Source organism: Zosterops lateralis (assembly GCF_965231275.1).
Source record: "Zosterops lateralis genome assembly, chromosome: 19".
NCBI classification, from domain to species: Eukaryota; Metazoa; Chordata; class Aves; order Passeriformes; family Zosteropidae; genus Zosterops; species Zosterops lateralis.
In genome coordinates, this window is record NC_139779.1 from 9,043,847 (window position 1) to 9,068,012 (window position 24,166).

Below are 24,166 nucleotides of genomic sequence, written 5' to 3' on the forward strand. Positions count from 1 at the left end.
GACAGCAATGATGTACGACTACCATTAGCGGAAAATATCACTTCAACTAACCCATGATCCAGCTCCGCTAAGGGTCACATTATCCATGAGGAACAAATTACACTCCCAAAGTAAATACAAATTTTCTACACGAAATGGGTACAAAAAAAAAAAAAAAAAAAAAAAAGGAAGAAGGGAAGGAGAGCGGGGTGGAGGGAGGGGAGAGGGCAGGAGCTCACGGTCCCTTTCACAAGGCACTGCTGGGTGACAGCGGTGACAAAGTGACAAAGGACGGGACAAGGTGGCCCCACCTGCGAGCGCTCCCCTCGCTGCCAAACGCAGCATCCTTTACAGCAAACACGCTCGGCTCGCTTTATTGCCACTCGAGCTGTGGGGGCCCTCTGCGTGGCACATCAAATGAATAAAAAGGAGCCTTATCTTCCCTCCTAATGGGCCTTAAACAGTAAGAAATATTTCCTGATTGCCGCAGCCCTAGCATGGAAAGGCTGGGTGATCTTTCACCCCTGGGGCAAGTTTAAGGTGCTGCATTTTCCAGAGTTAAAAAGACAACACCTGTACAAATATGGAGTGTAAATCGCCCTTGTGGGAAACATCCCGGCTTTGCAGATATAGTTTTTGGAATAATACTGAGGAATGATTTCTCTAATCCCACCCTTAGCCAAAATAAATATATGCCAAACAGTAAGACAGCTGTATCCCACGACCTGAAGTAATTGAATAAAATTGGGTTCTCAGCCACTGTTTCCCCTCGTTTGCCAAAGGTGGTGGTTGGTACCCACCATCCAAGGAGTTTTCCGAGTACCCACATGAGCAATGCTTTGCCCTTCCTGGAGCAAAGAGGGGCTGAGTGGCCTGACAACTTCTCAGCCTTAATGACCAGCCCAATCTGTCCCACAGAACCCAGAGATGTGATTTGGGGAGGGCAGGATCCTCCACCAGCCCCCCACTGCACCCACACAAAAGCCCATATTGCAGCCAGTCCCCCTTCAGGAACTCTTCTCCAGTGGTTCCTTGCTGTTCCCTGCCTGGGAGAAACAGGAATGTCTCACACAACCTAAGGCCACACACCAATTTCTTTCTTCTTCTTACTAGACTGGAGATGACATAGTTTACCTGTTGAGGTTTTCCTCCAAAAACCACCCCCAATTTTCCTATACCTGCACCTGTGGTTGAGAAGTGTGAAGAACGAGATGAGAAAAAACCCAACTCTGATGGCAGGCACTTCTTGAACAGCTCAATAAATGCTCAGAGTTCCCTTTATCACTAAAGTTTTTCAGACTAGGTAAATTTTAATTTATTATTTATACTCCAGCAGTGCATAAACACCAAATGGGAACCCTGGCAGAGTTTTAAACCCTAAGAAGAGTAGAGATATTACTGTAGCACTGCATGGCTGTGGTGGTGTAAATGTAGCTGGCTCCCAGCTGTCTCTCTGCCACAGCCCTGGCACCATCCAGGAGGATATTTTTCCCTTGAAGTGTTTCCTTCCCTCCTGCCTACCCAAACTCTTCCTTCCCTCATTCCTCCCAGGGTTGAGGAAAAAATATCCCAAATCCAGTTTTGTTTACAAGCACCCCAGTAAAAAAATCTCAAACTGATGCAAGTGCCCCCATGAGAGTGGATTGCACCTGTTTAAAAATGTAATATATATTACATTTTTATATAAGATGGCATAAAGCAATTTCACCAGCATTTAATCTATTTATGACAAAGCTTTTACAGAACACAGAGAACACAGCCCTGTGCAAAGCAGCTGCCTGCTTTGGCCATTTTCCAGCATATTTAGTGGTGGGGGTTGCTGTAGGCTTTTCCTGTTCCCCTGCAAAGGACAATTTGCTGTGTCCTCCACGTGCTTTGGAGTGGAGATGGAGCAGCTCTGCCCCAGCTGAGCAGGATGCTCTGTGCTTTCAGCAGAGACCTTCCAGATCTGCAGGGCAGGAGCAAACGGCTCCTGAAGTTCATGACCAACAAACTCTGCATTTATCCAGAGCTGTGGACTGACATGGTTTTAGCAAGGCCTTCTCAAGTTCCTCTTAGGTTTATCAGAGCATTTATTACTACCTCAATCAGCTGAGTTTGCAAAGTTGGAAAGAACTACAAACAAACACACACAAACATCTAAACACTTGTTCATATGGTTATTTAACCACCAAACACTAAAATGCAGCCTGTGCAATAAACTGGGAGACACATCTGCCAAAATGCTACTCCAAAATGTCTCTCCAAAGTCCACACACAAAATAATTGGCCAAAAGTGCTGCAGAAACATGCTAAGGGTGCAGGTGTGAATGCTTTGGTGCAGATGCACACAAATAGCCATCCCTCTTACCTGGGCATAGCAGAGTCATTTATGGTATTTCCCATGCCATTCTTTGGTTTGTACCTGATTTAAAGCTATCAGATGTATCAGCATTATCATTAAAAGCAATCTGATTCAAGAAAGATCATTCTTCAGCTCTCTTAGTGCTTTTAATGGCACAGTACTTTTCAAAGAAAAAAAAAATTCTGTCAAAGAAAAAAATAATGAAGCAACACAATCCCACCAGCACAGGCTCCTTGGCAAGAACAACAGCCACTCATCCTAATCCCAATCCCCTCCCTTTGTTACTTTCCCAGTCTGAACAGATGCCAGCACCTGGAAAATTCAGCCACTGGTTTGGCTGAGCTCTGTCCTCCCTCCCCATCCCCATCAAGGACACCAAAGCTGAGCCCAGCTCAGCAGGGACACCTGGGCTGCAGCCAGGACCAGCCACACACTGCTGGGCCCTGGGAGACCTCATTCCAGTGGGATTCAGGAGCCTCCTAAACTGATGGGGTGCCCCTGAGATAAACACAGGACTAAGGCAGCAATAGGGATGTTTTTTTTTTCAGGCTGCACATCCCATCAAAGTCCAGCCAGAAGCAGCCCTGCTCTGTGTACACTGCAAAGCAGCTCCCCTAACAATGAAATATTTTCTTAATAAGTGAAAAATCACTGAAGAGCCTGAGATTGAGCCTTTACTTTTACAATTAAACCGAGTGGTGAGAGGAGATGGTGCAGATGGAAAATAAAACAAGACCTCATTTCTTACTTCATCTCTAGTACCGGATTTCCTTATTACAGCTCTTTGGATGTCTTTTCCAAACAAGATTTCCTTTGATTTCCAGAAGACAAACTTTGTGTTTGTACTTATGTTTTTAATATTGTATTAATTACCATGGGTGTAATTTTAAAGGTTGTATCAAGATATCAAAAGATAACACAGTTGCACTTAAATTTGTCAGCTGTGCAATAGCTTGCCCTAATTTTAGATTATCAGCTCTGGAGACCTGCTCAAAGAGTAAGACTGACAGACTTTTTAATGGAGAAAATCGGAGTTCCCCTGGGATCCATACTTTTTTCTGATTCAGTAACAAATCCCAGTGGCACTTGCTGAAAGGATCCCAGGGTGGAAAATGACATCTCTCTAAGAATTAGAGCTTCTCACTCTGATGCAAGTCTTCCAAATATATTCTCCCTCCACAGACATGTCTCCTACCTCTTCAGGCTTTTCAGCAACAGGAGGGTGAAATGTCTACTTTGAGTGCTCCAGTCCAGTCCTATGTGTCAAACTGAAGTGAAGGAGCATGACTCTATATAAATAGACAAATTATCCACCCAAAATATGTCATTTAAAATTGAGATGCTGACACAGCCTTAGCTACAGCATGGCTAAGCAGGGGCTGCATCATTGTTTCAATTAAATATCCTTGTTTCTTCTTCCCGAGAAACCTCCGGAGAAACGTCTCGTTTGAGGGCAGACACAGACAGAAAGTGACTCTGTCTGTTGGCTCCCAATTAAAGGCTGGGGAAGGCGGGTTGGAGGCACAGCCAGCACCTAACAGAGATCAGATCTCAGCCTGATCTACACAGCCAGGTAGGCACAGATCCAAGCCAGGGAAAAGACCCAGGCTGAGACACTTCCCTCTGCCATCCCTCACCATCCAGCTGCTTCTCAGGCTCCCAGGTCCTGCTCCTTCCATCCTTCAGCCCCTCCATCTGTCACACACCTTTCCTGATCCACTATACTCCATTCAAAGGCTCTGCTCTACCTTTCTGGGTTCCAGGTTTTATTCATCCTTGCAGAAATATGTACCTATATTCATTACTTCTACCTGTTGAGGATCTCCTGTGGAGGGTCAGTGGGGGTTTGCCCTCCAAAATCCTAAATGAAGCAAAATTGCTTCCTTTGCATTTTCTGAAGAGTGAGTACAGAATTGCTCTGCAGCAATTAACCCTACACTCTGTACACAACAGGGTATCAAAGTCTGCAAGAGACAGTCCTAAAGAAAATCAGATCTCCTCTTCCCACAAACATTTCATGCCAAACTGTGGCTGGTGGGAGGGACACCACTCCACAATCTTCAGAACACACTGAGCGAGGTCCAACCAAGAGCAATTTGTCAATTCCCTGCTAGAACAGCTCCACAGCTGGAGGCCAATATCATCATGATATAAGGCATTTGGGTAAATGATCTTCAAACCTCTAATCCTGCTGAGCACCCCCAGCTCTCCTGGTTAATAATGAAAACTGAGGATGTTGGGCACTACTGATGAAATGCTCCCTTGGACAGGATTCTCTATCCTCACTTCTCCCAGAGCAGTGCGCTCGCAGGAACTTTTTGTCCTAAAAATGTTATTTTATTTAAAGCAGGAATTCAAAAATCTTCTGGGCCCTATTGAAAGAGATCTAAAAGATCCTGCCTGTCTGAAGAAAAGAAGTTTCTACTTGTCAGTTAAACAAAGGAATAACGCACAGCCTCCTTTATAGTGTGTACTTTACCTGTCATCCAACAGCCCATTATCACGTCACGGCAGAGTGCACTTTTCTACAGGTCACTTTGTTTAAAATGACATGGATAATGCACATGTCAGCGAGCTGACAGTCCCCACCGTCCTTCAGAGATAAAACCCAGCGACGAGCGCCTGCTCTTATCTGGGGTACATGCCTTGGTCTATCATCTAAGTCAGGCAGAACATGATTTCTCCAGAGAGCACTTTTTTCATTTCCTGATTTTAAGAAAATCAAATAAGCACCATTTGTCTTCATCTGAATATGCTTGACCTGCTCAAATGATGATGTCTCGCATTTTATAACAGGCTACATATGCTGAATTCAAATTAACAGCAGAACAAGGCCTTTAGATCTTTGCCTGGGCTGCCAGCACAGCCTGAATAAATATGCCAGGGTGAGCAGTCATGTCTCAGAGCTGGGCCTGAGCTGGAGAGCTCAAAGATGGCTCTGGCTCTGACATTTGAAAAGCACTAAATTTTTAGGGATATTTGGGTCTGCACTTAATCTCATTTCATTTACAGGAAAGACAAAATATAGATCACAGAGATGAACTACACATTTGGATTTTAAATCCTGCCCACACAAGCGCTGGGATATTCTGGGTGAGGTACAGTCCTGAATCTCTCTTGCATTGTGTTGTGGAAACCATCCTGAGCCAGTATCCCCCTCCATCTCCAAAAGCTGCCTCTGCCTTTTTATACAGGAGTGCTGCAAGAGAAGAATTCAGTGGAACAGGCAGAGGTTCAGCTCCATAAATGCTGCAGTGACAGGAAATTACACTTTTAGTTCTGGGTGCCATAAACATAGAAGCTGAAATTCAGTTTATCATCTTCCTCTGCATAAGGAACATCCTGAAAATGAATAATCACTTCACAGGATGGAATGTAATGGTAATGCATTAAAAATTCATATTGAAAAGTGCAGGTTAATATTCTGTGCAAAAACCCAACAAAACCTCCCCTTTCTGTTGTCACACTGATTAACTCCAGTGATTAGTTCCCTTATGCAGGGAAAATCATTGCATTTCAAAGTAAACAGCAGTTCTTTAACGAAGTTAGCAAATTATTAAGAAACATGAGGAAAAAATCGTCTACTTGGGGAAAGAGCTGAAGGGCAAAGCTTTGGAAGTTATATACAGAATGGTTTAAGAATTTCCTTGGCTTCCTGTTACACAAACCCTGTAGAAAACTGATTTAATTCATGGAAGGTGATTTTTGTACTCCTTGCTTCCCTCTGGATTTTACAGCATATTTGCATTTGGCTGTTGGATAAGCTGCACACCAGCATGGTGATCTCTCCTCTTCTTGGTCTGCCTTGGAGCTGGTTAACAGAACCACTCATGAAACTCTAACCACTTCAACATTATTAAAGGAACAATATTTTCTGACATTATTTTACCCTCCCCTGACTTCCATCCCCCAATTTATCCAGGGAAAGAGGAGGCAAAAGTGATTACATTATCAAAACATCCCTTAAGGCTCAGCATACAAATAAAAATCACAAAATCCAACCTGGAAATAAAGAAATTAGACCAGTTTTTCTGTGATGATTATTTCAGTTTTGTCAAAGAAAGAAGGTTAGGCTGTTTAAAACATAAAATAATGGATAAAAATATTCATCAGTATGGATACCAGTTCTTCATTACTATTAGTCTTCTAAATAATAAGCAGCATCAGAGACCATTGCCTGACTCTTTCTGCATTAATTTTCCCCCCTTTCCTGCTTAGAAACACAAAATCATGGAGACAGTGATCACCAAGTTGTGTTACTTGACTTAATGTGTAGTTTCCAAATGTTATTTCTAAAAAATAGATCTATCAACCATAACACTTCAGTTGGAATTTTCAGGCCCATGCCTGCAGAGAAGCACAACAGGCACTAACAGTGGTTAAATAACTGTTAAGAAGTGCAAATGTAAGGGTTACCAACAGGCTCAGTTGCTGTTACAACTTCCAAGGGGAAGTGTAGCCATGGAAAGGGTTGGGAGTGAGACTGGTGTTCATAAACAACCCACACAGACCGTGGCATCATTATGCTTAAAGATGAATTGTGCAGCCTCCAAAATATTCATTTGAATTCTCTTTCCTTGGAGGTATATCCCAAAATTAAGTTAGAGACAGAAGTTTTCTTTGTGTAGAGATGCTTTAGATTAGTCCAAGAAGAAACTTTGAATAAGTAATAGATTAAGAGGAATAAGGGAATCCAATAAATTAATTTTGCTCCCATACTGATTTTCTTTCTTACCTTTTCTTCTTGATCACTGTCACTGTCACACTGAAACACAAAAAGAGAAAAAGCACAGGTAAGAGAAACTTGCTACAGCAAAAAAAGAAGATAAATATTTCTGTGAACAAGATGGGTGATGCATTCATAAACGGTGGGTGTCACATCTGGCACCTTTAGGAACAAGTTCAGTTAGTGTATGGGAGGAAATTTCCCCCACTGCTGTGGCAGAGGACACATTTTTGTGTTTGAATGATGAAAAAGCTGCCCTGCACACACCACAGGCCATGTGCAAAGCCCTCTGTCAGCTCAGCTCAGGGGCACTGGAGCTGATGGTGCAGGGGCATGTTCAGACTCCAAAACTGCATCAGGGAGGAAGAAAAGCAGCCTGAGAGGGCTGGTGTGCTTTCTTTGGATGAACAGTGCTCCTCATGCTGGCTGCCAGCTCCAGGGGCTCCATGGAAATGCTCAGGTTTGCCCAGCACAATCAGGAGCGTTTGAGGCTGCTGTTCTCCAGGAACACGTGGAGAGGACACCCTGTGCCTTTGCTTATGGCTGCTGAACTAAAGCATCCAAAGATCACAGGGAAGCAGGAATGTGCCACAGTCACTGATTCCTGAGGTTCTCTGGGAATAGCCCAGATATCACAATTTTACAAAATGCTGAATGGTAACTCTAGAGTATTGATATTTATCCATTGCCACTGCTCAATTCTTAAATAAGTTTTGCTATAGTAGGAGTAGAGCAGGACTACATCACTCAATGTTTCTTGAAGACAAGCATCAGAACCCAAACCATGTTTGCATCTGCTAGAAGTACAAAAGCTGTGTTGGAAGCAGGACTCCAAGAACCCTGGAACTCACAGGTTTGATCCCTCCCACCAAATTCCGGGTACCTGCACCTCCTTCTGTGGGTCTGTTTTGTTTCCATCTACAGCTGCAGGTTCTGGAGGATGAATTGTCTGTATCACTCAAGACTGAAGTCACCCCTCTGCAGATCTCATGGCAAACATTTCCCAGGAAAACATCACCAAACAGGAGACCCAGGCTTTCCTACCCGAGCACCAGCTGACTGTCAGGTTCTTACAGCACTCAGTTAAGCTCTTTATGTATTTATATCATGTTTTATTGCATCTTTGAGTATTTTTGTAAGACAACCAAATTGCTTTGAAATTAGTTCTATTTTGTGCATTCCAAAGGTTAACTATACAGTGGGATGGGAACAGACAGAGCCAAATACTCCCACAAATACACGTACTTGATTTGCACAAATCAACTCATCTTCTGCCTGTTGTTTAATTATAACTTTTCTGTTTCACTGGCTTTTCCCTTGTCTTCATCAGTACAGGGGGTCAAAAGGTGCCTTCCCTACACCACTGAGCTACATACTAACAAATTAGAGCTAAAAACTATTTCTAGGTATTTTTCAACTAATTTTAAACGAAGGAAAGATTAGATAAAATTACAATCTCCTTGCAGCTGATTCCAAATAGAAAAGGAAGTGAAATTTATTTAATAACGGAAGTGATTTATATAGCACTAGTTGCACATATTTAATACCAGAGTATTTACTCTGGTAAAAAACAAATGAGAAGAAATATGAAGACAGGGGGCAATTTTAGCTTTAATTTTGAAAACCTCACGTGGTGCTCAAATTAATGAAGAGTCCACTTAACTGACAAAAGGAAAGCATTTCTGGAACAGCGTGGCATTGATATAAAGTACTCCTACCTTACCCCATAAACATAATGCATTTTGACTTCAACAGGACTGCTTGTATGAGATTTTGGTATGAAGGTGAGCAAGGCCCTCCCTACACTTACAAAAAAGGAAACTTGCCCATGGATTTTAATCCATGATAATAACGGCACAGAGTCAGAGAACCTCCAGTGCTGGAAGAGAACCATGGGGATCATCCAGTCCAACTCCTGGCCCTGCACAGGACATCCCCAAGAATCACAGAGCATGTCACAAACATGAATGTCACAAAGATTTTCCATTTACTATTTCTGTTTCATGGCTATTGTAAAAATTTTGGGCTCTGTCACCTCCCCCTGGATGGTCAGACCCAGGAGTTCCCTCACCATGAACTCCTCAGGATCCATTATCCCACCTCCCATGTGTTTCAAACCAGGGAGCAAAGGAGCAATTACTCCATTTGTTTGTGTCTCTGCCTGCACTCCAGGCAAACTCCAAGTCTTGATCAGACTGAACTCAAAAGTGAAAATAAAGGGGGCAAAAGTGGATGTCTAAGCAGGCAAGAGCAATTCCCTTTGAGCAGCAGGGTTCAGAGGGTTTCAAGGTGCCACCCACTCCTGGTGCCAGGCACATGAGGGGTCCTGTGCTCAGAGCACTCTGCAGCCTCTCCTTTACCTCAGTTTTGGTCTGATTTAAAGAATCTCTCCTCTGCTGTAGTTTTTACCAACTCATAAGCTTGGAAAAGCTCAGGGTTTTTGTGTTCCCTGCAGCGTGGAGGCACCTGGGGAGAAGAGAACTTGCCAGCACTGACATCTGAATTTGCCAACAGAACAGTTCCCCACACCCGAGTGAATCTGCAGAGCACAGTCGGTGGGAGGCCGTTTCCACCAAAGTGTTAAACCTCCAAACCTCCAGCTCTCCCACAGTCCAGTTCTAATTTCAAGGTCCGCTTAATTCCACATCAAATAATTACTGCTGTACCCAGCAGCACCTTGTCTCCAGAGCTCAGCATATGGCCAAGGACCCAGACCTACTGGTGTCCATTATGGATGTGGCGCGGGTGCCAAGCCGATTAAAAACGCTCCTGCTGCCTTCCCAGTGTGCCCGTGAGTGACAGCTCTGTGCCTCGGCCAGCCAGGGTGGGGAGGCTGCCAAAACTGCCTCTGCTGCACGGGCACACATGGCACTGGGAGCAAACACTGCCATTGAATTCCCACACTGACCCGAGGACTATGCTGGGAGCTCAGCAGGAGTGCACCATCCAATTTACAGCTCCGGCCTCCAGAGCCCTCCGTGCCAGCCGCTGGCAGAGAGGGATGATGGTCAAACCCCTCCAGTTCATAAATTATGCAAAGGCAATAAATGCACTCAGCAAACAGCTCCTGACGTTTGGCCAGCCTGGCCCTGGGGCAGCTCCTGCCCTGTCACAGAGGGGCTGGGCACCAGGGGAGGACCCACTGTCCAGCAGGGTCAATGGCAGCATTCTATGGACCAGCTGGATGAAAGGAAAAAAGGAGAGAGAGGATGGAAGGGCTCTAAGCCCTGCTCTGGGGTTGTTTATCTGTGCAGCACCTATCCATGTGTGTGTGTGTGTGTGTGCAGGACACACTCTGCACTGGCACATTCTGCACCCATCAGACAGCTTGTGTGCAGGGGTGATGCCAGAAAGGGAGAAGAAAGATGTTTGTTGCTCAGGGTGGAAACAGAATTAGAGCAACTGCATGTTGTCCCCCTGCCTGAGGGTCAGCCCAGGCACTGCTCACACACAGCCACCCGTGCTCTGATGTGCTCATTTACATTTCTGGATGCAAGTTCTCCCAGAGGTGCTAAAGCACAAGGTGTTTCCATCTCCTGCAGCCTCACTGCTACCCATGGCTGGAGAGCACATTTTGGAAACCGAAGCTGACAACCGTGAAGTTGATTATTCAGAATTACTGGTCAATTTGAAGGCTCGAGTCTGCACTGCTTGCTCAATTCCTCAATTCCTCCAGCATTTCCCTACCTCCCAGGGCCACAGGAAGAAGTAAAATGATTTAAGTGCTTTGTGGTTCTCAGAGCGCCAGACTGTTTTGGAATTGAAGCAGTGGAAATACTTTGTACTGGCCTTCTGCTTTGGGCTGTGTTTCAGTATTCCGTGTCTATTGCAAAAAGCTCATTTCTCGGTGCTCTCCCATGTCTTTTGTCAGGAAACGATGGCTCTGTGCACAGGCTGCCTTGGAATATTCTGCAAATAACTGGGAATCCAAAATATCATTCAGAGATAGCATGACCTGATTTTTGGATAACTGCCACTAGCTTCACTGGAAGCTGAGAGTGATAATGTGACAAATCAGGACAAGGAGGCTGCAGACACATTTTACACCTGAACAAACAGAGGCTTCTTGCTCTGATTCTCAGGCTCAAGGCACTTACTGTCTCCACTCTGAACACCAGTTGTGACTGATTACAGCCACCCCAGGCCAGGCTTGAGATGAGCCCAAAGCCAAATTGCCAAATTTGCTCTACACAAGCCCCTGGCCAGCCCCCAGCTTATGCTGGGCACAGAAGTGAAGTCTAGATGGGCAGAACTGCTGAGCACCCACAGCCTCCTGGATGGCCAAATTTTCATATGCACATGGTCCCAAATGCTGTGAGAGCTTCTCAGTTCACAGGCTCCTCAGTGGGAGGACTCTGCAAAATGGCTATTTTGTGCTTCTCAAAGTCTTGCACTAGCCTAAAGGGACTCAACAGTTTTCCCAAAAGACCTATGGGACTACCAACAAAATTCAGAGCAAGTGAAGCTCACTCAAAATGATCTTCATTGATAAAAATCTTACAGGACATATGGAAATGCTAAGGGTGCTCCTAATGCCTATATAATTGGGGTAATAATGAGACCAGACTGTGATTTGCACAAAGTGGCCATAGTTATCACTGAAACTGTTCCAATCCCTTAAATAACCAAAGCCACCAGCCATCACATCACATACCTCACAGACACAGACACAGACACACATACCAAGTGTTCAACTTTCCTTTTGCAGTATTTCTGCTTCCTGCTCCAGAAATGACAACCACACTCCATGACCCAAAAACTTGCATTTTCATATGTGTGATGCAGTCAAAATTCAAATAATTATCCCAAAAATCAAGCCCAGGTGAGGAAGAAGACATAGAAAGTCATAAGATCTCTGCACCAGCAAAGCAGAAAGCTCTTCTTTCTGCCCCAGCCTGAACCTGCTGCAGCCCTGCAGTCAGCCTGGGCCGTGGCTGCAGCACTTGCATTCCCTGCAATAGGGAGTGTGCACACACAGACCTGCAGTGGGAAGTGGAAAAAGAACTTTCCAATTCCCAGTTGAGGCATAATTGCTGCTGTGGTTTTTTTAGAAGAAAAGGGAAACTGAAGATCAGGCTAAAGATGAGCTGCACCTCCCCAGTCCTCTGTCCCAGGTGGAGAAAGTTAAAATGCACAGCACATCTCCCACAGCACCTGCAGAATGAGCCTGATCCCAAAGCCACGATTCAAAAATCAGACATCCTATGTGGTGACACCTCTAATTTGAGCCCATTTTAATAACTTGAGAGAGCCTGGCCCAAATCAAGCTGAGTAAAGGTCTGTGCCACCTCGCCAGCTCATTCAGGCTGAAGCAACACCATGGATTTCTCTGTACTTTGCTGATTGAACACATTCTTGTGCAAAAAGTGGCAATCATTGAATATCTCATGTACAATGACATTGAGGAGGGCATTGTTCTCTATTCTGCTCAATGGACTTTGCTGGAACAGCTATTTCATATCTTGGAGCCATTTATCATTGCCACCAAAGGAGTCAGAGCTGCAGCAACGCCAGCGCTGAACAAAGTGATTCTACTCATCTGTCTGCTGAAAAGAAATCTGAAGAAAATGAGGGAAAACCCAGACCTCAGCCTGTTCACACTGACATTTACAATATTCTTGTCCATCTCTCCACCAATGACAAACTGGCAGCCCTGGAAAGGGCAGAGATGGTATTTTAGCTATACAATTAGACCTTTGCTTCCAAGAAAAAAGGAGAAAAAAACATCTCCTAGATGAAAGGAGACCCAGGCAGGGAATAAATGGGCAATTTTCTAATTGGTGAAATGGAGACCAGCAGAGTCACAAAGAAACTAAGAGCAAGGATTTCACTTTTTTCCTCCCTATCTCTGACTTTGCTGCAAGTAGCATTCAGCATGGAGCTCCTTGCCAAGGAATCTTATATATATAGCATCTCACAAATTGGTAAACATCACAGTCTGCTTAGCAATTCCTCACCATTATCCACTGCGATTCACTGTAAGGAATGGCTCTGAAACAGAGATGGTCAGAGAAGTTTAAGGTCTGCTTTCTTAAAAGCTAAAATTATGGATTATTCACCAAAAAGTCTCATTTTACACAAATTACCTAAGTCTGGACAAAAGATTGCAATGTTGACCTTTAATCTGAATTCCATTTCATCCAAACTACTTCACTTCAGATGAAATGTATCAGTCTTGGACATTTGAAGTTATCTTGGGCCTTTTACAAGAAAAATATTCAGAACTTAGAATGTTTTTCAGCTGCAATTCTTTTTAATTCCTCCCTCCTAGGACTTTTATGATTGTTTTATATTATAAAATGACACAACTAGTGGTTCCTTTTAGCTCTACCATCAACAAAACAATGGTTTGATAAGAAAGAATTATATGTTGAGTATTAAAATGAAAACTCTGGATTATATTGCTGTCCAGCATAAGGATGATCCACCTACCATTTCTCTAGGACATGGATATATCCTTGGCACCTGCTGGGAGGACCAAATGTTCCTGGTAGGCCACAGGGAACTTGTTGTAAAGCCAAGGGGGGACTCCCCTCCAGAAAGACCCCGAAGACAAGTCCTGTTCTGAGGTTTGGTTCTGCAGTGTTGCCCCCTGTATTTGTAGGGATGTCCCCTCAGGGGCAGGGTGGGAGCTGTGTGTCACTGGGAGGCACAGCTGGGGAGGGAACACAGGACCTGCCAGGGGCAGTGCTGCCACCCCCTGTCCTGCCAGGCTGCTCCAGCTCTGTGTCACTCCAGGGATAAGTGGAACCAGCCCTGGAAGAAACTAATTTTCTTTTGTTCCTTGAGAAGGGGGCTGGGGCTGGAGGTTACTGCACCTTCTGTGCCCCAGGTCCCACTGCAGCAGCTTTCTCATGGTGTCACTGCCCTGTGACCCCACACCTGCCCAAGGCCATCCCCAGAGCAGGATGATGCTCCTAGCAGGGCCAGGGGAGGATTAAATGTGTTTTCCAGATGGAAAACTAACAATGCCATACATTTTTCAGCTCAGCACCCTCAGAAAGTGCCCACCACCAGTCAGGCACCCAAATCCCACCAGACCAGGCACTGCCAGCCACACACACACACACACAAGAATCCTGATTTTAGGAAGTCATTCTCTGTTGCAATTGAAGGGTGAAGTCTCTGCCTCAGCTCCTGAGGGCTCCATAAGGAAAAATGCCTCCACGCTCTCCCCTGGGGCTCAGGATGCACATTTGCTGCCTCCTTACCTGCCTTGCTGGCTGCAGGCAGCATGCAGCTGTCATGTTATTTTTAGCACCCTCTCAACTGATGGCAATTTGCAGAGTGTAATGTCATGTTTAGCATCCTCACAACTCACGAGTACTTTTCAGGGTTCAAAAAAATAAATAATAGTAAATAATGACAAAAACGTGCATTTGTACTGATGTTAGGAATAAGTCAATAGGAAAGATTTAAACTAATCAGTGGTTAATGAAGTCAGTGCCTAATACTGCATTAGTGGGTGTTATCTATATAAGAAAAGAGTCTTATTTTTCAGAACTCCTGGTCTTAGCTCATGAGTTCTGTTTGGAATTTGAGTCTTCCAGGTACTTACAGGCTAATGAAATAAAAACACCTTGATTGACAAGAAGCAAAGCATGTTACGGGTTAAAATAATACAAGAATCTATTTTTTACACTGTGTTGTGATCCATAAAAATCACCCTGAGCCTTTCCTCTTTCTTCTCTGCCTGTGAAGCCAATTGCTTTGATTGCAGTGATATGAGCTTACTGAAATGACTTGCCCTTGCTTGTGAAGCAAATGGAACATGCTAATAGAACTTATCGCATTACCGGATGCAAAAGTGCCATAGCTCATTACTTTAAGATAAAAGGATATCATTGCAGACGGGAAGCAGAATTGACTTTCTGAGGCCCGACTTGATGATGATTTAATCAACTGCTCTCTTTCACTTCTCATCTCTGCGCCTGTCGGTTTCCCAGGTGCTGTTAAATGAGACACTCAGAAAGTGAGCGCAGGGAAAGAAATTGCTGTCATTACTTTTCAAGAAAGGAGGTATGCAAATTTTCGACAGAAAGATTGCGTTCATAATGGGCCTGGTAAAATACAAGGATCATGCTTGACAGGTGAGGGCAAGTCATTTGTACGTCCTTAAAGTGAAGCAACCATCCTCATTTAGAAATTGTGCTCGATAAGAGAAGCTACAAATGAAACCCATGCGATGGCTGAGAGCAGCCAGCAAACCTTTGAAGACTTTGCTGCTGCAGCTCTGCCTTCAGCAGGTGCCTGGCGTGCCTTCACACATGGCTCTTCCCAACTGCCAGATGGCCAAAGTTTGACCTCAGTATCTCACAGAGATCCCTCTTAAATGTTTTTTCTTACTGTCAGCATTATATTCACAGTCTGGGGTCTGAGAGTCTCTTCCTTTCTTCACCGCTGCCAGAAATAGAAATTACGACAACAACAACAACAAAAAAAACCCCAACCGGCTAAGTGAGGGTTGAGCTAACTTTGAAAACAGAATCAAGAGGTTGGAGGCAACAACTTGTTTTCCTCTGCATGTAGGACAGATCTTGGATGGTCTTGGAGCTTACACTTCATAGAGCCAAGTTAAAAGAACAACCCATGAAAAGGGTTGTGGCAGGAAGCAGAGAGGATGAAAAGATGCCTCTCCAGGGCCCAGAAGGAACCTGGGGTCCTGTGTGATTGCAGCAAGAAAGGAAAGGGTAAAGAGAGAGAACTGGATGCTCTATTGACCTGATGGAGAGGGTCCAATACTCCAAAACTGGAAGTTAAAAAAGCACAATAATTGAGATGATGAATTATGCACAGGCTAAAAACACCATAAAGATCTTGGATGGCTATTGAGCTGTTTGGATCATTTTAAATGGGGAAATGAGAACTACCAAGCTTTTATTGGTGTCAATCAGGTTTTCCATCAGAGATTGATAGTCAGCCACAGCAAACAGGTTCCTCAGGGACACTCTAAGCAATGGATACAGCAGTTTGTCATAAAATGTTGACACTTTGTCTCAGATAACAGCATAGGACTTAAATAGAATTAATGTCATGAATATTTAGAATTAAACAAGAAACAGCTGGGAAACACTGCCACAAAGGAAGTTGGGTACAACAGAAAATGATTTAAATAAGAACAGCCACTATATTAATTCCAAGATAGGTGCATTTTAAGAATTTTATTTTTTTTTATCAAGAACATAGTTCATTGCTCTCATGCTTGTTTATGAAACAACTATCAGATATGTTATTTGCCCTTTTCCCTGTGTGTCAGATCCTTAACCCTCCATATCCACCTAACTGGGAGTGATCCAGCAATACCCTTTGGATCTGACTCACCTCTCACCAAAAATACTGCACTGTGGGTTGAAAAGCAAGATGATGGAGGAAAGACAGCCTTGGGCTAGGACTCAGGAGATCCACCTCTGTCACTGGCTATCAGGATCACCTCAGGCAAGTCACTTACTCCCTTCTGCTGTCAACCCTCCACTTTTCATCTGTTTGGGATATTAAATGGTACATTCCCTAGGATTTGCTTACTTTTACTGTATGTGTTCATAAAGTGTGCAGGATAATAAGGCGTTTTTCCTTAGAGAATGTTGGTCTTTGTAAATAGAAGAAATAAAAAAGAAGAAAAAGGCATTAAGACCTGGATCAGGTCCTAGACACACCATGCTTATTTTCAGTATAGATCTCATCTTCCACCAACTGAAGAGCATGACCTCTGGAAAATCATATAATTTCAACTGAAAATTATTTTTATTTTCACTTAGAGTAACGCACACAGAGCAGCAGCAATCCAGCATCGACAGCACTGCACAGGCGTTGCTCTCTTGTGCAGGCTGCAGCAACTCTGAGCACAACATGGCTGCTGAAAGCCACATAAAGGGAGCTTCCATTGATTTCTAGGATAAAATAGTTGTAGAAATCCTATTGGAAACAAAACAGAAATAATGAAAAGCCATCTTTTCTCTTCTTTCCCAAACAAGACTTCTTTAGCTTTTGAATTCTCTTTTCACAGTAGCTTAAATAAGTTAAACTGAATTGTATAAATAATAAAGGTAATAGTAATTCCCCAAACAACCCAAAACAATTGATCCTTAGGGATAAGACCTTAACAGCTGAGCTATGAAACTCTGAACATTGGATTTTAATGGATACTAAAAACCCCTTAACAAAGCCCTATAAATATAACCTGAAACAAAATGATTTGTGTTCTGAGCTGTTTGCAAACTCCCATAAATGTTCCTCATAGTCATAATGCCAGCAAAATAGCTCAGCCTGTGTACTCAGCCCTGCGAACTGGCTTCTGTGCTGTGCTTTCATTCTCTTTTCCAATCCCTGCTTTATAATTCATCACTCACACAGTTGTTATGTATTATTATTACTATTATTATTTATTGCTGCCTTTATCATTTTTGTCCAATTGATAAATTGTCTGTGCTAGACCTGAGGGAAGAGAAGGATTATTCTAAATGTAGAGCAAGTAAATATAAATTGTAAAGACAATGGCAGACTTTGGCCTGCCTGGCTCAAATTTCCTTTTTGATATACACAGTTCTATAACTTGGAATCTGTGATCTCATATTAGAAAATGAAAGCATTATTCCCCCCCCCCCCCCCCCAGAATGCTGCAACTATAATAATTGAATTTAAAACGGGACTTGTATTTCTCTTTTTAGAGGTAGGAATAGCATCCCTGATTTATCAGCTGAACTCTTGCCATTTTTTGTTCAAGGAGTGGCTGAGGATAAGAATACCCATCGCTGCCTGGCTGAACAGAGCAGCTGTGGCTGCCCCTGCATCCCTGGCAGTGTCCAAGGCAAGGCTGGACAGGGCTTGGAGCAGCCTGGCACAGGGGAAGGTGACTCTGCCATGGCAGGGGTGGCACTGGATGGGCTTTAAAGTCCCTTGCAACCCAAACTGGATTCTTTGATAGCTGGGGGATGCTGTCCAACAGAGCATCCAGCATTGGAGCCCCCCTTTACCAACAACCAATGGCAGAAGTGATACCTTGGTGTGTCCCAGTACCCACCCAGCAATGAGGACTTCTCGTTTCCTTCCTCCAGCTCTCTCTTCTTGAGCACCTCCTGCACCCAGCCCCAGAGCCCTGGGTGTCTCCTCTGTTCTGAGCAAAAGCTGCTGCTCCCTTTTTGGTTCTGCAGCTCTGGGTTCTGCAGAGCCTCACACTGGGGCTCACAGTGCTCCAGGACATGGCCACACACAGCAGAGAGGTGGGAGAGTCATGGAATATCCCAAACTTGAAGGGACCCACGGGGATCATCCAGTCCAGCTCCGAGCTCTACAGACACCCCAACAATCCCACCCTGGGCATCCCTGGGAGCTCCTGGAGCTGTGGCAGCCTCAGGCTGTGCCCATTTCCTGGGGAGCCTGGGCAGTGCCCAGCACCCTCTGGGGGAAGAACCTTTCCCTAAAATCCAGCTTAACCCTCCCCTGACCCAGGTCCAGCTGTTCTCTGTCCCTGCTCACAGGGAGCAGAGAGCAGAGCTATTCCTCTGCTGTCCCTCAGGAGGAAGCTGCAGAGGCAGCTTCAGGTGAGACCCAAATATCTACTTTAATAGATAGTTAATTTTTTTAAGAGCCATCCTCCTGTACAAATATCCACTGTGGAACACCAGGCCCTCAGTTTGCCACCAATGTTCTCCTAGCACGGATAGAAGAAAAATTATTGGGGTTTGGTTGGTTTTTTTCCCCACTGCTGCATTAACCTACCTCCAGACTAAGTGGTAAAAACTCCTATATCATAAATATTATCACAAGTTCCATGACTGTTATCAGCAGTGGCAAATTACCTGTCACAACCAAGGCAAGGGATTGCTTTGAATAGCTGGCTTTTAGCTCAGTGCTCAAAAAGTTATCCCTGTCCAGGAGGGTCGTGGGAAATGCAGGAGTTTTGGCAGCAGCTGCTGTGCTGAAGCAGGGCTGTGGCCAATGCAGCATTACTGACACTGCCCGTGTGCTCCTTTTTCAGCTGCAGTGAGACTTCACACTGTCAGGAATTATTTCTTCCAAAGGTGAGCCCCACATTGGGGCAGGAGGCATCCTGAAGGTCAAATACAGGACTTCCCATAAAAAAGAAAGAAGAGACACACCGTGGCAGGAGGGGATGCAAAACAACTCTCTCTGGGAATATGAGGATCCACAGGATGCCTTGAAGGAGCAGAATCTTCCTATCTTTCATCTTTGTGGTCACCACTACCCCACAGACAAGAATTTACACTGAATTTCTAGCTGGATGACCCCAGTAAAGCACCTGCCTCTTGTACAGAAAGGAATTTTAAACTACTCAACCTGTGCTCTGCAATTTTGAGACGGATTAGGTAGAGCAGGGAAATTCATTGCTTTCTCCAGAGATATTCTCTGTGAATACAGAGTCTTGGAATTTCACAAGGGATGTTTTAGAGAGGTAGAGGCTCCCTCTATTTTATAGACTGTGGATACTGAGAGATTGGAAGTTCCATTCTCATCTCTTTTGAAAATTTAGTAATAGGGAGGCTCTGAGATTTCAAACATGATCTCCCCACATAATCTCTGTAGGCTTTATCTTCAGTCTAAAAAGCAAGTGAATAACAAGATGCAATGGGCAAAAACCAGATAAATTTAGACTGGGGCATGTTTTAAAAATGGGGAATAATTTATTATTCTTCACTTAAAAACAGGGCAGATTTTCCCTAACTGAAAAAAAAAAAAAAAAAATTAAAACCTTGCCTAAATGTTGTGCCCTCATTCAGTCAGAGTTACTGTACTCCAGGCAGTACAATTAATTAGTGAGATCATATGGCCTGTGCTAGACAGGAGGTCACAGCAGATCACACCCTCATTGCCTTAAATGATGTGAATTTATAAATCCCTAAACATCCACATCCTTCCACTCCTCCACCCACAGCCAGCTCGTTAATGCTTCGGATCTCCTGTGATCCAGCAATTCAGGCCAGTTCCATCCAGTCACAACAGCTCTTTCCATGCTGGAACAATCCTGAGGGTTTGTGAATGACCTCTGAGCTTACTCTGCAGCCAGGAGGGTTTCCCATTTCACAGGAACAGTAGATCCTGCCAGCTTTTACAGTGAATTTGGTGTTGGTGTTGCTGTGTATGTTGAGTTTTATTCATGTTCACAGGATTCAGTTTTATCATGCTGCAGGAATAGCACTTCTTCAAGACTCATTTCAGCTTTGCTATTAAGCTTGACTACCTCTTTTGAGTAATCAATAAAAAGTCTGCTACAAGAGGACACTGTGATTTACAAATACAGGAAAAGAAAGAGAATGATGCAGAGCCATTGGTATGGATGTGAAGGACTGTTGGGAGGGGGGAAATAAAAAGACTATGAGAAGAATCTGAACAACCAATTTAATCTTGGAGGAAAATTCAGCAGAGCTATCCTGCGTGGCAGCTATCATAAAAAGATGCAGGAGAGATCTACGGGAAATTCAATACCAAACCTAAAATGTTCACCAATGGGGTCCTTCAGAGCAGAGGAGAGGGGGAGAGAGCAATTTCTCATAAAGCATTACAGAAGGCAGCCTTACATTTTCCCCCAGAGCTCCTAAAAAATAATTATTAACATGCAAGGGAGAGATGCCAGTGGGTACTCTGAATTGAGGAATACTTTGATATAGGCATGGATTTATCCATGACTCTACCCCTATCCCCACCCAACAGAGGAAAGTTCAAGAGCAGATTTCACATTTCACCCCACACACTTAGAGACCCCTCAATCATTTCTTGTCAATACACACAAACCTGTTTGAATTCAGGTTCTCCTGCTGAACCAGGGGTTATTGCTGTTGGCCCAGGGAGAAGATGCAGGCAGGTGAGAACTGTGCCTGGCTGGAGGCTGCACCCAGGACGAGCCACCTCCGGGCTCCTGTCCTGCCACACCTCCCAAAAGTTTGACTTTTTCTCCTAAAAACAAAGGCTGGAAAACATCAGGCATAACACATGGCACAGTGACAGTTAGCACAGAGCAGAGCCTTATAATGGCAGAGCAATAAAGGAAAAGGAGACAACTCCCATCTTTTGTCTATTCAACTGGATCCATGCTCCAGCAGCGGCAGCAAACACTACCCAAGGGGAACATGTGCTTGTCCCCACACAACCAGTACACAATTCCCAGCTGGAAGGACTTGAACTGTTACACAATTCCCAGCTGGAAGGACTTGAACTGTACAGGACTCTACGCAACTCCCAGCTGGAAGGACTCAAACTGCACTGGACTCTCTGCATTTACCAACACCAAAGACAATGACCCACTTCAACTAAACCAAATGACTGAGGAGAGAAGGGCAACCACCTCACTCCTAAAGAAGAGGGCTCGCCTGCTTCCCCTCCCACGAGAGCTGCTGTCGGTAACTCACTCATGCCTCCACTCCAAAACTCCGACTGTACGAGCGCATTGCTGAGCCATGGTTCCTTTCATTATCTGCACTTCTGCTTTTACTGGGAAGAAATAACTGGTTACTATGATGCTTCTGGGCAAATACCTCATCCCTGGAAAAATGAGCAAATGTAGCCAAATGACAGAGTGTAAACAACACTCCCTGAACTACCAGGGACATCAGGCTCAAACGCCCCGCGTGCGGCGTCTTCCTTCTCGGAGCCTTGTCTCCCGCTAAGACCTCAAAGGGTTAAGCCTGCAAATTGCCTTGCTGTGCTTCTGGGACAGCATGAAGGATGGCTGCCATTGCCACGGTCAGATATGACAGCGCCAATTTGATGTGCTGCCATCAAGGGCCTTCTAAGAGCCGAGCGCCCTGATGGTTTTGTGATGCGAACAGTCGCATCGCAAAATGGTTTTCCTCTCCCGCTGCCTCTGCTTCCATCTGCTGCTGGGCCGAGGCACAGCCGGCTGCCTGCCTGTCACAGCATGGATTAAAATTAGCTGGGGAGGAGGCACTCAGTTGTGCTAATTACATTTTAATCATTGGAAATGTGTTGGCAAATCAAGCCTTGATTGCCATCTCAGAGCCTGTCTCCTCCAGCAGAGCGGAGGGGCTGTCTGCATTAGCTGGGCCCTGCTGGGCCCAGTTCTCTCACAGAAGATGGAATATGGTGCCTGCTGGCCCACCACTGAGACTGCTTTGGCACATTATTAAAAAGCCACAAGGCTTGTTTCAAATCATCACTGTGTGAGCTCTGCTCATTCTCACATCCCTGGGTATTCCAGCCACTTGGTACTTTTAACTATATCTTTAGTTTACCTTGTGGGCTCAAAAACAATTTTGCATGCGTAGGTGGAGGAAGCCAGAGCTTTTCTGCAGCTCGTGGGGTTGGGAACGGAGCCGGTTGTCAAAATGCCTTTCTTGTCAGCTGTAAGGCTGCACTGAATAGCAGCCTAAAATAACTGGGGCTTGCACAGCCCCCACTTCATCTCAGAAAGGTTTGGTGCAAGCCCTGGTTTGGTCACAGCCGTAGGAGCTGGAGAAGTCCCTGCTCATTTCTCATTCACAGAAGGTCAAAGGACCCTGAGTCACTGGTGACTCTCAGGCCAGACAAGGCTGTAAATCCTGCCTGGAGAGGGACAGAGACAGCAGTGAGGATCCCCTTTGTTCCTCTGACTAAATACACACGTGCAGATCCTAAAATCAGCACAATGGATGAGTGTCAAAAGGATGAATTTTCAAGTCCTTTCCCCAGCCACGTTTGAAATAACTCGTTTTTTCTTTTTTCAGAATCAATACTGGGAAGCTCCCAGAGCCAGCAACTCGAACCAGAAGCAGAAAGAGCCAGGCTCTCAAATGTCACACCATGCAGGCTAAACAAAACCAGCAGCATCTACCACCTGCAAACCCCTCCTAAAATAAACAAACAAACCCAATGCCATCGATATTTAGAAATCTGGAAAATTCTCCCTTAAATCTCTCTTTTATAAAATGCAAATAACAGTGTAGGGACACTGGATCTTGAACAGGAACCTGTTTTCATGGCTTACGGCAACAGCAGAACTGGAACTGGAACCATGGGGTTGGGTTTGCAAGAGGAAAGGCTCTGGTGATTTGCACATTCCTGACCAGGCTGATTGTTCCCAAAGTGCCCGACAGCCATGGAGGACCATGGTCACCCTTGAGATAAAGCCCTAAAACATCTCCCCAGACTGACCACGTCTGGCAGCCCCAGGAGCTCAGCACTGGAGCAGGAGGTCAGGGAGCACCAGCCTGGCTGTGTCCCTTGCGGAGAGGCCGAGGGCACAGCCCTCAGTTGGGTTTTCCTGTGCTCCCACCTCCGTGGCAGCAGGGACAGAGCAGTGGGGACCTGAGTGGAGCACTGAGCACCCTTGTAGCAGCTTCCACCTCCTGAAATCCCTGCAGTGCTCCCCTTCTCAGTGTGTGTGAGAGGATTTGGGGCTGTGCATTCACCACACCTCGCCCACGGCCACACACGGCTCGAGCACCTCCTCTGAGTGGAACCTTCTTCTACAGGAGGCAGCCTTCCGTGGTTGCTTTTTCCTCCTGCAATTACATTCCCATCCAATGTAATGTTTTCATGACTGTCATATAATGGAACTTAAAGCTGATCATTTTAGAGCCCTAGCAATAACGATAAGGGTTGGCAAATACCACAGAGGGAGGCTGTGGCATCCTCTCACGCAGCTGTAACGCACAGATTGAATGTGAAAGAGAAAAAAGCTAAGTTGTACATGTGTTCTAGCATAAAACTTAATATCCAAGTTATTAGGCTGGGAAAAAATAGAAATTAAAATCTGGCTGATATGTGTGAAGATAAACAGGGTCAATTAATTTATTTAAATTGGCTTAATAGACCATTTTTGTTCTTGTTTAACTCAAGAGCTTTAAATTTAAATGATCTAATCCTCTTTTAGCATTTTTAATATGAACACTACACCAAAAATATTATTATTGTACATAAATGAGACATAGTTTTCTTTCAGCCCATTTAATTTTATTTTTGCCTTTAAAGTAAAGGATAAGTACATTTGTATTTGTGTGCTGGCTCCAGCGTTCCCAAGCCTTTTTTAAAGTAAGGCCACACAGGGCAACCACAAATAGGGCAACAGCCCCAACAGCTCCAGCTTCAGACCCACTGCAACACACAGCAGAGCTGGATTTCCAGCTGCAGGAGCTGCCAGTTGCCATGAAAACACAGGAAAAGTCAGG

At 44.7% G+C, this 24,166-nt stretch overlaps 1 protein-coding gene across 1 annotated transcript in view; it reads right to left on the minus strand.

The window, feature by feature from the left end:
* AUTS2 (activator of transcription and developmental regulator AUTS2) overlaps positions 1–24,166 on the minus strand; it is a 768,062-nt gene that overhangs the window by 229,478 nt on the left and 514,418 nt on the right. The window contains exon 5 of the mRNA XM_083875331.1: positions 7,059–7,088. Coding sequence (XP_083731457.1) covers positions 7,059–7,088 — 30 coding nt within the window. The remainder of the gene's footprint in view (positions 1–7,058; positions 7,089–24,166) is intronic.